The 17,490-nt window shown below is 34.7% G+C and overlaps 1 protein-coding gene across 2 annotated transcripts in view; it reads left to right on the top strand.

The window, feature by feature from the left end:
• The window catches only part of LOC121426130 (sorting nexin-13-like), a 60,716-nt gene that overhangs the window by 13,442 nt on the left and 29,784 nt on the right, over positions 1 to 17,490 (top strand). For both annotated transcript variants that reach the window (XM_041622299.1, XM_041622298.1), the window contains exons 2-6: positions 139 to 251; positions 3,161 to 3,269; positions 4,001 to 4,090; positions 5,987 to 6,108; positions 14,628 to 14,746. In XM_041622299.1, the coding sequence (XP_041478233.1) occupies positions 139 to 251; positions 3,161 to 3,269; positions 4,001 to 4,090; positions 5,987 to 6,108; positions 14,628 to 14,746 (553 nt within the window). The remainder of the gene's footprint in view (positions 1 to 138; positions 252 to 3,160; positions 3,270 to 4,000; positions 4,091 to 5,986; positions 6,109 to 14,627; positions 14,747 to 17,490) is intronic.

The following is a 17,490-nucleotide window of genomic DNA, read 5'->3' as shown; positions in this document are numbered from 1 at the left end:
TGCCAAACATTTTAATTTTTAACCTTTGATCAGTAGGGGCATATATCGACTATACCTATATTTCCCCCTTTTTATTAATAATTCTTCTCAATGAATTTAAATCAAAATGCCCTCTTTCTTCATCCTTTCTCCTTGTAGGAGGGCAAGGTGGGCGTTGGCTGGATAGTGCTAGGCCTTGCCCTCTTCCTCACAACGTTTGGACTCAGCTACCCTCTGGTTCTCCTTACATCCTTCCTAGCTTTTGCTCTTGGGTGAGTATGATACTATCAGCTCGTTAATAATAATAATAATATAGGGTATTTATATTGCGCACATATCCACCCTGTTAGGTGCTCAAGGCGCTCCTATATTACCCAGCTACATGTAAGCTAGGCGTTCATAGCGCACACAGCTTTTGAAGGAATTACTTCCTACCGGTACCCATTTACCTCACCTGGGTTGAGAGCAGCACATTGTGGATCAGTTTCTTGCTGAAGGAAATTACGCCATGGCTGGGATTCGAACCCTCGACCCTCTGTTTCAAAGTCCGAAGACTAATCCACTGGGCCACAACGCTCCACAGTTCAATTCGATTCATTCTTCTCAGCATGAAAATAACAATGTAAACTTGTAATGTACGTGTAATAAGTATTAATTATTATGGGCTTACAATAAAGTACAGTCTACAAACTTGACAGTTTACACTTTATCAATGTACTGTATGTGTTCTTTATAGGGTAGCAGGCAAAAAGGAAATAAATTTCAGAGGAGAAGTGTAAAAAGAAGGAAAACAGAGAGAAAAAAGGAGGAAGTAATATGTAGGCCTAAGTAATTGTAGCATGAAAAAATAATTTTGAAAATTGTCATGGATGGTAAGTGGAACTACTAATATCATTATATGCTAGATATTCAGTTGGCAGGATATTTGGTACTGAAAGGTATGACAAAATTTATGACTGCTCCCCCCTGTCATTAATTTTTGTCATAACTTTTGCTTGTATAAAAGGATTACGCGCATTTTAAGCCGCATATTTTTGGCACGCGCTAAAAAAAGGAGACGAAATACTGTATATGACAATTTTTGTTACAAAAGTTATGCCATCCACCAGAATACCGATTTTGTCATATCTCTGAGAAAAGATAATATATGGAGAAAAGGCAATGTTCAGAATACCGCCCCAGGAAAGACTCTTGTATCATGATCAGTCTACCCAAACATCAATTGACTTTATTTCACTTTCTTTTTCTCCATCCTTTACAGTCTTTTGAAAACTGCTCCTTTCCTTCCTTTTTTGATAACATCATTGTGACAATAATGAATTGTTGCAGTACTGCACAAAGAATACATGTTCATTTTAATACAGTATATTTCAAATGGAAAAGAATATTTGGGAAAGCCTGACATGGCTTTGCATTATAAAAGTTCTCATAAAAATAATGAAAGACTAAATTTTAGAGCTACTGGGATCATAGCAATGACAAACAAAAACAACACCATATACAGTACATGTAGGCATGTGGAAAAGAAGCGTTTAGAAATGTATTGCATCTACCGTATTTACTTTTGTTGTTCAGCATTTTTATTTTTGTTTTTATTTTATATATTTTTTAAGTACTGGAAGTAGTGCTCTGTACAATGTGTTAAAAATCCAGCGATTGTATATATTTAGTATTTCAAGCTCAAACTTTGTCAAAATGAACCCACTACCATTTTTTCTACATTTGAAGCTTTACTTTCTTTATTAAGTCAGCCACCAGCTACATGTAGTCACAAGCTACAATAGTAATACCTTACAGCACACTTTAATTCATATAGAAAGTGATGTTGTACAGGTACAGGTACAAAACTAAATTACAAGTGTATATCTGTGTTTAATAGTACAGGAAATGCATCTGGTTGTACACATGCTTCCAAAAATAGTTTGATGTTTAATACAATTAGCTTTTCAGTGCACGGTTCAAACATAGACATGATAATTGCCTCATTGATCATATTTCTCTTATTTGCACATGTACTGTACATTAAATGCAAGCCGTTCAGGCCAGCAGAATTAATTGATGCATATTTAACACATTTTGCGAGTCACTTGGGGACTCAGTCTCACTCGAGGGCTTATTCGATTTAAAAGGGATTGAGTTGTATTACATTTTAATGTGATTTATTGTGCATTTGAATCCATTGCTCTGTTTTCCCTTTTGTTATCAATATCCATGTAAATATAACACAATTATTTTTAAACGGGCAGTCTACATGTAAAAGAAAATATTCCATTTTATAATTCATGTTCATAAACTACATTTTTGATAAACATGTGGGAATATTATTTGTAGTATGAATTTCCCAGTAATTAAGCTTTTCAAATTTAGTAGTAATTCATCACTTTATTAACATTCAAATCGTTCAAAGGAATAGAAATATACAAACATAAAAGGAGCGCCCAGGACATATCTGAGTAACAAAACAAGCAGGGCATACATAAATAACATAGATTATATTAACATAATAGCATACACAAAAACATTACTATAATTACCCCGAATCAAAATATCAAAACAAGCATGAAATTATTATAAACAAGTCCAGAGTATATTAAAAAGGAAAAAAAAACGTAAAAGCAGTTGAGAAAAGAGAGGTGGAAATTATAAAAGAAGGGAGAGACAGTACATACAAAGGTGAAATAAAGATAATAGAAGTGAGAGAAGGAATGAAAAAGGGGAGAGTAAAAGAGAGAGGAGAGAAAGAGGGGTGGGGGCTGGTGGGAGAGGGGGGGGGGGTGTGAGAGAGAAAGAGAGAAAAGAACAGAGGTACATGTAATTCACTGAACACTTTTTACATTTTAATTGATTTGTGTAATGTACATTTGCATAGTTCTTTGCCTTGGATTGTTTTTCCAGGTAAAACTACATGTAGACTTTTACGCCAAACATGTACATTGTATACCGTACAATGTATTAGCAATTTTTTAAAAATTAACTGTTTAATCTATTTCAGGCAGTGACAATTCAAGCTTCATTATTTTATCAACAAATGTTCAATGATTGATAGAAAGAAAAATATCTGATATTCTTTCCATTTTGACCAAATTTAAAAATATTTTTTTCAATTCGTTGGAAAATTCTTGAAAAAGTTTCTCAGAAAATCTGATTGATATTATATCCCATTATTTTTCTACGATTACAGGGGCTTATGGATCGTGTACAGAGGACCGGGGGCTTTGGACTCGACAGCCATCTTGAATTCAATCAGCTCAGCTACCCAGCTTCGTGAAGAGAGTATCGGAGCAAGACAGGTATCTAAAAAATAAGAATGAATTGATTACATAAAAATTCAAAATAGACATTGTACAAGTAGATGTCTTCACTCCCTTAAAGCTGATAAGACTGGGGAGTGGGGCTTATTCAGCCCTTGATATTTTTTATGATAAATCTCTAACACAAAAAAAACAGGTGCTTTTCTTTCAATTCTTGTGCAACTATTGAGGCCTGATTTGCGACCCCCTTTGTACATGGTTCTCAAATTACCCAACATTTCACAAGTGCTGTCCGGTGGGCATTTCATCAACATTTGCGTCTAACGAGTTGTCAGGTCTGACAACTTTCCTCAAGAATGATTGGCTGAGAGTCACTGTTACCAAGGTAACTGTCGGATAAAATGTCTGACAATTCCTTTCATGAAACACTCCTCAGAACTATTTTGCTCAAAAACATGAATTTGTGTACAAACCACATGTGAATAGTATTCATTTGCCAAAATCTGTAAATGTATCATTATTTCTACTTTTACTGATTAATCTCAATTAATCTTATCCTGTTTGGGATCAAAGTAATGTCACTGACGATTTCTTTTAAAATAAATAAATAACAAAGTCTGACAACAAAGGAATACATAAGAAATTAAAAAACATTAAAATACATTAAAAAAATTGTGATATTGATTGTTTTTTCAGTACATTTGATGAGAATCGTAAAAAAATATAATTGTTATATAAATTGATTTTTTTTCTCTTTTCCATCAAACAAGATTGTTGGTGAGATGCAAGTTAAGCCAAGGCGGTATAAAAGTGACAAGAGGCTTACTGGAGCTAGTATCATCGATGATCAACTCCAAGAGGTAAAGTGATAGTTTCTTCTGATATCATTTATTGGACTTGATGTTCATTATTACATCACTGATGATGTCATACACCATCAGTGGCACCTTCAGCCTTTATTCTGGACTCTAGATTGACTTAGTGGTCTCTCAGTCTGGGCTGAGATTATGGGAAGCCAAAAGTGACATGAGTTCATTTAATGCTCTGTATTTTGTGTTTACTGGGACCTTTCCTATGTTTTAATTGTGAAGAAAACTTTTCTTAATGATGATTTCAAGACAATTTTCAATCATTTCCCAGCCAGATGCGATGATGAATTGATCACACTTGGCTAACCTCGATTTAAACCAGGCCCAGAGTATGGGCCTGTGTACTATGAAAGTCATCCCCCGCAATAAGCCTCCAGTATGGCATTTACAAAAAAATGGTTTGGACCACTGTCATTTATAAGGGCAATTTGAAAGCAGCAAAGTACATGTAGATGAGGCTGGCAGCCACGGTAATTGCTTGCGTTTATAGCTTATCGCATCACGCTTGGGCTGTTCAAAATAGAATTAGAAATTAATACCCATTTCATTATTAACCCATCCTCCAATTAGCCGCCTAAGAGTAATACGGATAATTCAATAAAAATTGCGTTTACAAAATCCGAAAATAAGCCGAATTATTTTTACGAGCGCCCGTCCTGAAAAAGGCTGATAATTGTCATGACAACTGGACACGCCCCCTCCGATGTGGTTGTGTTGGAAAAGGGTGACCTTGTGACCGCACCATGGCAATTATCTGCATTATTTGGAAATGCGTTCATAAACTCAAAATCTTGTTCCGATGCTGCTATTATGCGGATAATAGCAGCATCAAAATAATGCGGATCACTCTGGTCCTCCTCCAATTTTACGACCAAATTATGCTGCTATTAGCCGCATAATTGGGTTTATGAAAGGGGTATCATTTTCACATTCTTTCATTATCAGATCAGACTTGCATGTAAAATGTAACTTCATCAGGGTCCTGTCCACGGAGTATTATTCTATTTTGTTACTGGGGGTGCTGAGCATTGTCACAGCACCCCCTGTAACAAAAGATGATTCTCTGTGGCCTGGCGGGTGTTTCATAAAGCTGTTCGTAAGTTAAGAGCGACTTTAAGAATGACCAGTGATCCTTTCTTACGCGTTAAACCATAGCCAAGGAGTTTTGGTGTATACCATTTACCACAACGCAAGAAAGGATCACCAGTCGTTCTTAAAGTCGCTCTTAACTTACGAACAGCTTTATGAAACATCCACCAGGTCCATGAACTTCATATACATTTAATGTAGATACTTTTTAAAAAATGTGTGTGAATCATTTGGTTTGGATTCTATATTTAGCTATTTTTATTTGGTAACTTATAAAAAGGGAAGGTGGCTTCAAGTCTGCCAACAATGTATATTAGTCTGAAAGCTCATCGCAAACCCATTGCTGTTTTTGCGTAGCAATTTCTAACTTAGGGCTTTATTTTGGCACAGCTCATTGTGTAACCCCATTGCATAACCTATTGAAAGTACTTTTATTGGAAACCACTGAGGTATGGCTGCCAAAGGGAATCATCTATATTGGATCTTGATTTAGCAACTATCAAAAAGGAGTTCACATATAAGGTGCATGTAGGCTTTATACACATCAGATGCTCATACAAGTAGACGATATTCATTGGATTTATCAGCAAATTGAACACATCCTATATCAGAGCACATTTTGTATTTTGTTTGTATAACACTTCATGACTGTGTTTAGTATCTTACACCAGGACCTTAAACCAAGTGTCAGTGAGCAGTTTACTTGAAATGAGCTTTCCATGTGTACATTATTTAGGTTATACATTACATCCATACTAATGTGAACACTCCCATTGTATTTTTGTATATATATTCTAGGTTGTGTTGCTAACTCTACGTGACTACATCCATCCTTGGTATCATAAACTTAGCAACGACGATCAGTTCACACACGAAATACGACAAGTCATCCAGAACGCCATCATATCGGTTGCTACAAAGTAAGTGACAAAAGTCAACTGACTCTTTCAGTCTTTCTCTTTTTCTGAGAAATCTGTGATAAAAAAAAAAAACCCGTTTCATTCTCCAACATCTCAGAGGCGACCAGGCATGGTGTGTTTATACAAGCATTTAATCTTTTTTGCATCCTGACTTGAGAACATGTTAGTGTAAATGGCCGCTTTTTTGTAATCCCAAGTGAATATTTGTCAGTCTTTTCCTGTTTTGTCTAAAGTCTGGGAGGTTGTTTGTTAAAGTTGTTTGCACAGTTATGCATGACTTCATGGATGTCAGAACACTCTTCATTGATTGTAATTCCATCAAATCAAATTGTATTATGATCATTGAAGATTGAAATTCAGGTCGTTAAACAAGTTGCAAAAATGATTGCCATGAAAAGATTGCAACTGCCTTTTCATGGAAACAGTTTTGAATAATCTTCATTTCAGTCGCGTCGTCATCATCATTACCACCATCAATATAGTCATTGTTTGTGATTTTGAGGATGATGATGATTATTGTTTATATTGTTACTATTATTATTTATTGTTATTATTATTATCATATATCATCATATCATAAACATCACCACCGCCACCACCACCACCACCACCACCATCATCATCATCATCATCACTATCAATTCATCATATCATCATCAACACCACCACCAGCACCACCACCATCCTTCTCCTCCTCCTCATCATCGTCATCATCATTTTTATTACATGCATTTCTTATAATAACTCTATTTTTATCATTATATGAAGACTAAATTCAACTCAAAAGATATTTCCCCTTTAAGGAAATTACAAAACTGCATGAGTCACTTCCATGCTCTGCTTGTGGAAACAAAGAACAAAGTATTTTTATCAAATCACATGGTTTTGTTTACTCTCATTAACATCATGGATGTAATTTACATGTGTGCTGTACAACCTGGACTTCGATCCTATTTAATTTTATATGCCTATTTATAAAAATGATTTTAAGTGCATATATTGTATGCCAACAATAATTGGATTATTAGAGGGTATGAAACCCTCCAATCAAGATAGCTTGTATGAAAGAAAAAAATCAAAGAATTAGATACAATTTTTTTAAGGCTTATTCTTTATGATAATGGTAATACAAACTCTTTATTCATGATATTTTTTTTGGAACCACTATGACATGTCCTACTATAAAATAAAGCACTGATAGATCGACTTGAAAAAGTGGAAAGATAAGTATGTAGAAAAGTAATTGGTGCATTGTACTACTATGACTTAAGGCCCCCTCACACATAACCGAATTGCCTGAAATACATGTATGCCCTGCGATGGCTGGCGAAAGCATTTTATTTATTGTTTTCAATGGTAACTGATAGTAAATCATATTTTCCCTTCGTGTTTGGGTTCGTACACCTTTTGAACCAACAGCTGCGATTATTCAAATTCGCGCGGAAATTTTGAACATGTTTGAAATTTCCTGACGAATTGAAAAATCGTTGGTCATCTGTTTGAATTTTGTGGTAATTGTTCGTTTACAGTCTTTGTCGCGCATAGTCTCTCATCACGCTTTTGCCAAAGTGGACCGATCTCGAAAGAACCCTTTGAGGGGTTAGATGACACAAACATACAAGAACGCCCGATCTATTCCCTCGTCTTTGTTTCTAATCACACGCCATATCAAGCCATTGCTCACTGTTCGTTCATCTTATTTGGTCTTATCAACCCTTCACTCGCCTTTGGCTGCAATTTACTCAGAGGTGAAGAGGTGAACCGAAAAATTGGTATCCTTCGTCTGTCATATTTATTCTTTACCTTTCATTGATAAAATTTGACAATAGTTACTTATCGCATGATTTGATGGAAATTTTATTTGAATTCGCGTGCATTTTTCCCATTCGTCACCCTTCGTCCGCCTACATTCATTCAGTGGGAGGGGGCTTTTAGCACGTGTTGGTCACGCAGCCGATCGGGGATGCCCCCACATCATTAATGATGTCAGCATTCAAATGCTTATCACTTTCTTTACTTTATCATTTGTTCATATCTGGGTACTGTCTATCATTGAATTGTTTCTCTGTTTTCACACAACTTATTAAAGGGGAATGAAACCTTGGGACAAATAGGCTTGTGTAGAAACAGAAAAATCAAACAATGAGAAGAAAGAAAGTTTGAGAAAAATCGGACAAATAATGAGAAAGTTATGAGCATTTGAATATTGCAATCACTAATGCTATGGAGATCCTCCCATTGGCAATGTGACAAGGATCTGTGATGTCACTGATGAACAACTTTCACTTTGGTGGACTATAAAATACCCTCAAAATGTCTCTTTTTGCTTTTTCTTATGATGATACAAACTCTCTATCCATGATGTATTCTAAAAAAAATATGTATTACATGCCCTCATGTAGAAAGAACACATGGGGGGTGTTTCACAAAGATTTAAGTATGACTTAAGTCGCACTTAAATGTAGACCCGTACATGATATGCAACGCGCAATCTTATTGATCAATACGCAGTAGTACGCGTCCTCTTGGCATGATCTGACCAATGCTGTCATGCCTTTTATACTGTGCGCAACTAGACATTTAAGTGCGACTCTAGGTCGTACTTAAATCTTTATGAAACACCCCATGATCTATGGATAGATGTGATAAAAGAGGCAATTCAAGTGAAATATATACTAAAAGTAATGGGGAGAGTTGTTCACAAGCGACATCACACATCTTTGTCGCATTGCCAATTTGCTTTCTCCATAGCATTAATAGTGATTGCAATATTCAAATGCTCATAACTTTCTCATTATTTGTCCGATTTTTCTCAAACTTTTGTTGATCTGTTTCTTTAATTTTTCTGTTTTCACACAAGCTATCTTGTTCAAATGGTTTCATTCTCCTTTAAGATTATTAAAAGAAACTTTAGTATAATTTGAAGTTTTTTATTTGTGATGTCATAAACAAGCAGCTGAATATGTTTCCTAAATTATACATTTGTTATCGATTTAAATATACATGTATAAATTTCATTGTTTGATGATTTGTGATGATTTATTTTTATTTTTTCGTTTAGGAGTGGATGTGAAATCAGTTATGTATTGATATACTGAATGTACATGTACAATAAAAACCATTTTCAATTTTCTGAGAAAATGACATTTCATTGATTTTTTTTACCATCCGATGTAGGAAAGCTGCTCGCATATGATGTCACAAATAAAATAATTAAAATTCTAACAACTTTTTTTATTCTTTTATGGATTTTCCTCAAACCTTGACCAATATTTCTTATTATTTTTCTGCTATATTTACAATAAACTTTTTGTCAGGGTGAACTTCCCCTTTAAAGTGAATTATAGTCCCTGAGGTCAAATAGGCCACATAATAGCCACATTACTTTTTTCTATTGAAATCAAAGTGTATTTTTCAACGTTGAGCAAGTTCTATGATTATGCTCTTGAATGTTTGACCTGTGCTTCAAATTTATGATCGGTTCATCACGGACGGACATTTGATAGATTTTGAAAGTTTTGAAGGCTTGTAACAAATTAGGAATAAGATGAACAAGGTTCCTTTGGGTTTTATAGTGAAGGGTAGGACAAAGTATGCTGACTGATGAAAAAAGTTTGTTGCCATGGTTACCTACAAACATAGGTATCCACTAAATGTGCCATATCACGGACGGACATGATAGAAATGTGGTTTTTAGAATTTTTGTACATTTTTATTGTTTCTATCTAAACAGCTTTACATGGACCAATAATTGTTTATGAAACTAATACTCGGGTATGTTAGCTTCTATGTTCTGCATATTAAATTCTTAACCAATATCAAACTTCTGAGAGAATTGCAAATATTTTCCATCACGGACGGACATCTCGGACGGACATCACGGACGGACACAATTAAAATACAATGGAAGTACTCTGTAAGAAGTTCTTAATACTTTTTGGGTAAACAAATGCTATTGTATTGATGATTTGTACATATTTCAATAATATTAAACAGTATTAGTTGCACAATCAAGTTGCTACAACTTCAATCAAGTTGCTGCAACTTGACTTAAGATGTAGCAACTTGATTTCTATGCTAGACGCACAGTATAATCTAGACATACAATTGCTCTATAAAACACAGTTCTTGTCAAAATCAAATGTAAAGAATATTGTCTTTTTAAATTGTGTAATACTAGTAGGTTCAAAATCAACAGCTAGTTCATTAATGATCATGTTGATACAAGTATTTTTATGATCATGATGATTTTTAGGCATTAATTTTCCAAGAGCAAAGATGTTTTTTTAAGGTCCAAAAACTAAATCTAAAAGATCAACAGGTCGCTGATCCTTATGCTTGTTTGTTGGATCAACACTTGTCAGGGGCTCTCTTTAAATCCATCTTTTGCACATATCAAAGCGGAGACACCCCATAACATCAACAGCCCTCATGTATTTAGGCCCTGACCGAATCCAAAATTGAAATTGATATTCCAATCCAAAGCTTATTAAAACTTCTGAACACTGCAGTGCAAGCTTTATGCATTTTCACAGTTTACCAGATAAGCGATTTGCTTGAAATTAGCTCCAAAATGGACTTCGAAAAAAGGTATTCATGTAATTTTCACAAATCTCACTGTGATGTCATGTTCTGTTAGAAGCATTGTGAATCCATAGATTTGTACATGGAAAAATTGATTTTTCTGCTTATCAGATTATGCATTGCATTCTACTTCTTCTCCATCACTTTCTGCAAGCTTGAATTGATGAAATCTACAGCTTTGGACATCACTTGTTCTTGCCATACTTTGTTTCCCACTTTTTTGGCATATACACGTACATGTAGCTTTTCAACTCTATCTGCATGCCAAAGTTTAACAATTTTTCCTGACAACAATATAGCCCCAATAACAGCCAAACAAAGATATCACAAAACATTGTGAAGAGTTGTAGATTTATTCCATTTGAGTTCTGAATAATTCTCAGAGCCATTTTTCACTGCAATTAGAAGCTAAAATTAAATTCATAATCTGCTCAGCAAAGTTTCTCATTTGCATATATGAATCTTTCCACAAGTATTTCACTCGTCCGTCCGTGATGAAATGTCCGTCCGTGATCATTTTTGATTGATTTATTATATGCATAAAATGTATGGATTTTTATAGCAATGTTCAAATAAAATGATGTACAGTGCCCAGTAAAATACTTCTACACACTTTTATTTCTGTTCTTATTCTGACAAAGAATAAAAAGCTGGATCCATAGACATTATTTTAATAAAAATGATCACGGACGGACAGTAATTTCATCACGGACGGACGGAAATGTTAACCTACTTGTAAGGAAAGCTTACTTCCCATATTTTTTTACTACTAATTTATGTTTGATGATAGATAAATGTTTAGAGGGCAAGACCATAAAAAAAATTGGAGTAACTTTGAAAACAATAAAACTAGAGTAAAATTCATTTGAGTGAATTAACTTTGTCCGTCCGTGATGAAATTAATGTCCGTCCGTGATCATTTTTGATTTAGTTTATGATATGGATAAAATGTATGGATTTCCGCCATGTTCAAATAAAATGATGTACAGCGTTTAGAGAGATACCTCTAAACCTTTTTATTGTTTATTTCTATTCTGATAAAGAATAAAAAAACTTTTCATCTTTTTTTCCATCACGGACGGAAATTTCAAAATGGAAATGTTAACACCTACCAAAAAAAATTACTTCCCAATATTTTTTTTCTACTATATTATGTATGATAATAGAGTAATGTTCAGAGTCCAAGAACATCCAAACCAAATTAGAGTAACTTTAAAAACAATAAAACTAGAGTGAATTTAATTTGAGTAGAAATGTCCGTCCGTGATGAGAGGTAGCAGCACCCCCATGAATAAAATGGACTATTCCAGTACTTTCGGAATCATCAATCTTCATGAAACTTAGTTTTTTGAAACCTGAGATATCAAAGATTATTTTAAAAGCAAATTTGATAAAAGTACCTTAAAATTTTTTTTTCACCTCAATGCGAACCCTTAACCGATCATGCTCTACATGTACGTCTACCTTGATTTGAACTACACAAAGAAACACAACATCATAAAAAGAGCATTAAAACTGAATAGAGAACTATGCAATACATACAGGAAAATGAGAAGATTTGAAAAAAATTAAAGTATGATTTTGAATTACTGACTTTTAATTATTTAATGTTTATTATAGGAGTAGAAGAGAGAAAGGGAATGCAAACACACACACATATTGAATAGAGTGATAGATGTTATGAGAATACAGTTCATGTACAGTAAAGAAAAATCAGATGTAGAGTGGGGAGGGGTGTTGTTGTAACAAACTTGTAATATGTATGCAATCTACAATGTACATGTACCAGATAAGGAAGCTTGCCTAAAAATATATTCCTTTATAATGCAACTCACTTCTCATCCAGGTACTTACATGTCCATGTTTGTACTGCTCGACAGTATGTATGTATTCAGTGTTCATTCCCTAATTGAATATGGATGGATCTTGGCTAGTTTCCTGATTTTAAATGGCAAGTCTACCCCAGAAAAATGTAGATTTGAATCATTATTAAATCAAAAAAGCATAAAGCTAAAAATTTCTTCAAATCTGTTGTAAAATAAGAAAATCAAGATATTAAAGTTTTGCCTACATGTATTTCTCACAAAACAGAAATATACACAAAATATATGAATGAGACAGTCTATGTCTCTCAGTCACCATTTCTTTTTTTTAATTGTTTTATTTTTTTATAGATGTGACAATAATGACCAACTTGACTGAACCACAAAATGTTTTTGCTTTTCTGTGTTACTGACCATCAGAGTTGATTTTGAGCTAAAAAGATTTAATGATTTTACGAAAAGAAGGTTACATTAATGTACCAGATCTACATGTAGATGTATGATAATATTTTAACAATTGACCATGATTTAAAAGACTGTCTCTTGAATTTTTTTTTGCTTTAACTACTGACTTTTACCTTTAAATGATAGTAACAAACCGTGATCTATGTATGATTGCATTACCATTTTGATTGATTGATTTCTCTGTGGCTCGATTGATAATGAAACGGCCCACTCCGTTTCCCAAAGTGATTTGTCGTGAGTGCAAGGGCAATTTGAATGGAAATGAAAGGTAAAAAGATGAGATTAATTTACCTACATGTATTCCCGATACTATATACCATATTGTACTGCAAAGTTGGTGTGTTAAATTTCAGTTAGATTTATTGGCCCGTATTCTGAAGTCAGGTTTAACTTAAACTCAGGTTTAAAGCTGTGATTAAAGTATGGATAGCCAATTGTTACATAAATCACTAACAGTAGAGATATCATATTTCAGCTCATTTGGCTCTCAAATCATTCATAATTGTATAGGAAGTATAAATAGATGATTGTCTTCACCATCGCTGAATCAGGAAAGAGCATAGTAAACATAAGAAATGTACAACTTAATAAAAATTTGATTCTTTTGGCTTTCCATACTTAAACCTCAACTTTAAACCTGAGTTTAAGTTAAACCTGACTTCAGAATACGGGCCATTGTCTCTGCAATTTCCATGCACAAGCTTTAATATCACAAAGTGCCATATTGCTGTAAACCGGATATGCCATATTACCTCTGAAATATTGAGCATTTTGTATACATGTTTGTACAGCGTAAGTATACAAAATAAAAGGATGTGGGTATGCTCTGATCTTAATATATTTTCTGAATTTGAATAAAAGATATTATTGCCATTTTAATTTTCATAATTTCAAAATAGTCCGAATTTTTTATCAATCGAACTCTGTGTCTGTGCATGTATGTAATGTAATAATTGAAAATTTTAAGATTAAGCAGCATTGCATTTAACAAATTTTACAAAGATTCTATTCAAATGAGGATTTTTTTAGTTGTTGTTTTGAGGCTGAAAGTTTTAAAAACATTTTTTTAAGGTTGATCATAAATGACTGAAGTCACAATATTTGTATAAAATGTTACCATTGTCTTTATACTAATGTATGGAATAAGGAAAATAGACAGAATAGGAACTTTAATTATCAAAAAGCTAATTGTAATCTTTTTCCTGTTTCTCTCTGAGATGGGAAAATGTATAACCAGTATTTGAATTTTGCCAATGAACACTCACTTATCGTAAGTTAGTTGCCATAGTAACCATTTTGTTATTGTCACCTTTTTGTCAGATAGGCAAGTGTCTATCGGGTATGTAATTACTAATGAACACTAAAAGCAAAATTCATACTTTTACTGTGGTGACCTAATTCCTTTTCCTTTAATAATTATCTGTCAGATGGTAAAATGTTCACTGGTAATGAAATTATAGACTCACCGTTTGAGTGCTAAAACATGGAATATGTATGTGTATGTACATATAATTGCATTAACCAATTCAATTATAATTTTGGTTGCCTCTCTGAAGAAATGAAAAAAATCCCCTTTTTGCAGATTAACTTGCTTATCAAATATGCTGTTCAACCACAATTTTTTGTTACTGTCGATTCGTCTTTCAGATCTAAAGATGTGGATTGGCTGACCTATTTTACCAGGAAGTTGGTGGATGATGTCGCCTCTCACGTCAGACTTTTCAGGAATTCTCAGGATAAACTCAAGGCCATCATCAGATCAGAAGGTTTGTAGAGCTATCACTGTACACTATAGGTGCTTTCAAACCGCCTCGATCACAAGAATCCCCGTTAAATTACGGGAACTGTTTTCGGCTAAAAAATACCCATTAATTATTCCTGCATTCACACCGCCCCGAAACATACCCTTCGGGATAAGTTCCTGAAGTTACGAGCATGTGCATAGTATGTTCTGATCAGCAGGCAAGGCGCGAGATTCAAAATCACTAGCCCAGCAGCCACCCACAGCTCCCGCGCCCAACGACACGCTGGGCTAAAAGTTCCCGTAATTTGCTTTCACATCGCCAAAATACCTGCGACCTTGGAAATATCCCCGCAAAAGTTCTCGTAATTTCGCCAAGTACCTACTATTTAGCGGGTATTTTCTTTCGGGGAGATTACGCGTAGTTTGCTTTCACATTACCAAAATACCTGGTATTTTCTGATCGGGGTAAATTTCCCGATCAGAGAATACCTGGAACTGACGAACTTCGAGGCGGTCTGAAACCACCTAATGAGAGGGATTGGGTACTGGGCCCAGTCTGACAAAGAGTTACGATTGATCAGATCAATCGTAAGTCTTTCCAAGAGGGTCCCCAGGGCCCCGTCTTACAAAGACTTGCAGTTGATACAGTTAATCGCAACTATGGAAAGCCAGCAAAGTCAACGTATAAAATGTATGTTTGCTCAAAATTCTTTCTAGATGTGAATGTATATCCATAAATTCATTGATTTATTGACAGTTAAGTGTGTTCTCCTTTGTTTACAAAGGACATTTTGCACATTTCCTGTAGAAAAAAATATGACACTGATGGATTTCTATAGAGTTACGACTGATCAAATAAATTGTGACTCTTTGTAAGACGGGGCCCTGGAGTTTGCAGTGCAAACAGAACCCTCTACTCAGCGACAGGCCATTTTGCCCTCAGGACAGACCAAATCACCCCTAAAGTTCCCCCAAATGCATGCTTTGGGGCGACTATTCTTTCTAGAGTCGCCTTAAGATCTGTTATAAACACTATCCAAGATTATTTAGAAAATAAATATTCTAACTGGCAGAAAAGCAATATTTGCTTTTACTGCACAATTAATTTTTACACCTAAAAGAAATAGCCCCCAAAATTCTGAAATTTCCCTAATGTGGAAAAGAAAAAGAGCCCTTAAAAGTAAAAATGATTTCTTACCCTGCATTCACTAAGGAAATAGGTCTTATAGGCAGTCTCAACAAGGAAACTATAAACTCCAAACCAACCCATGATATAGCATTTGCCCTGATTCTGACGTGTTTGTGGAAAATGCACAGTGTATTTGTAAATCAAAGTTTCAATCAGGGTCTGTGGCTCTGTGCATGCAGACTAGGTATGAGGTTGTACATGTGCCTAGTTGAAAGATGAATGTAATTCTAATTTCTGGTCATGAGGTATACCTGAAGAAAAAGAAAGTGCCTAAAATGATAGAGAAATATTTTATAATTCACCTTAGAAGCAGTTTCAGAATCACCATTATTAATTATTTAGCACTTTACACAAAAATGCTGGTATGGGACTTTGGAACTTTTTTTTTTTTTTGGGGGGGGTAATATGTTTAATGGTGACGTGACATTCGTTCTGGCAACAATTGCTCCTGGCTTTATTTCATCTAAGATATAGGGCTAGGGTTGCAAAAGGGTTTTTGTCTCGCCTGCATAGCAGAGTGAGACTATAGGCGCCGCTTTTCCGAAGGCGGCGGCGGTTGCGTCAACATCAAATCTTAACCTGAGGTTAAGTTTTTGAAATGACATCATAACTTAGAAAGTATATGGACCTAGTTCATGAAACTTGGCCATAAGGTTAATCAAGTATTACTGAACATCCTATTAGAGTTTCATGTCACATGACCAAGGTCAAAGGTCATTTAGGGTCAATGAACTTAGACCATGTTGGGGGAATCAACATCAAAATCTTAACCTGAGGTTAAGTTTTTGAAATGTCATCATAACTTAGGAAATATATGGACCTAGTTCATTAAACTTGAACATAAGGTTAATCAAGTATCACCAAACATCCTGCATGAGTTTCACGTCACATGACCAAGGTCAAAGGTCATTTAGGGTCAATGAACTTTGGCCGATTTGGGGGTATCTGTTGAATTACAATCAAAACTTTAAAAGTTTTTGGACCTGATTCATGAAACTTGGACATAAGAGTAATCAAGTATCACTGAATATCCTGTGCAAGTTTCAGGTCACATGATCAAGGTCAAAGGTCATGTCAGGTCAATGAACTTTGGCCACATGGGGGTATTTGTTGAATTACCATCCTATCTCTTAAAGTGTATTGGTCTAGTTCATAAAACATGGAAATAAGAGTAACCAAGTATCACTGAACATCTTGTGCGAGTTATAGTAGTTTTCAAAGTCAGCACTGCTGCTATGTTGAATCGCGTGATGCAGGTGAGACGGCCAGAGGCATTCCACTTGTTTTATATAAGGTTTAGGATATAGTATAGTGTTAAATACAGGGTTGAAGTTGGTCATTGCATTAATGTGTGGAACTTGCAGCGGAGCAATTGTCGCCGGAGCAAATGTCATGGAGCCATGTTGAATGTTAATAATAATAATGGATATTTAGTGGTGCTAAAAACAAAAAGTACCATAGCACGTACAATGTATGAATAATAAAGAAAGTTAGGGCATCTAAGGAACAATCTTTTGTAATGGATCTTATTTTTTGGCTGATTGATGAACTTGGGCTGTCGGGAAGAAGTTACATGT

Source organism: Lytechinus variegatus, chromosome 13, assembly GCF_018143015.1.
Source record: "Lytechinus variegatus isolate NC3 chromosome 13, Lvar_3.0, whole genome shotgun sequence".
Taxonomy (NCBI): domain Eukaryota; kingdom Metazoa; phylum Echinodermata; class Echinoidea; order Temnopleuroida; family Toxopneustidae; genus Lytechinus; species Lytechinus variegatus.
This window is presented reverse-complemented; position numbering and strand designations above follow the sequence as displayed.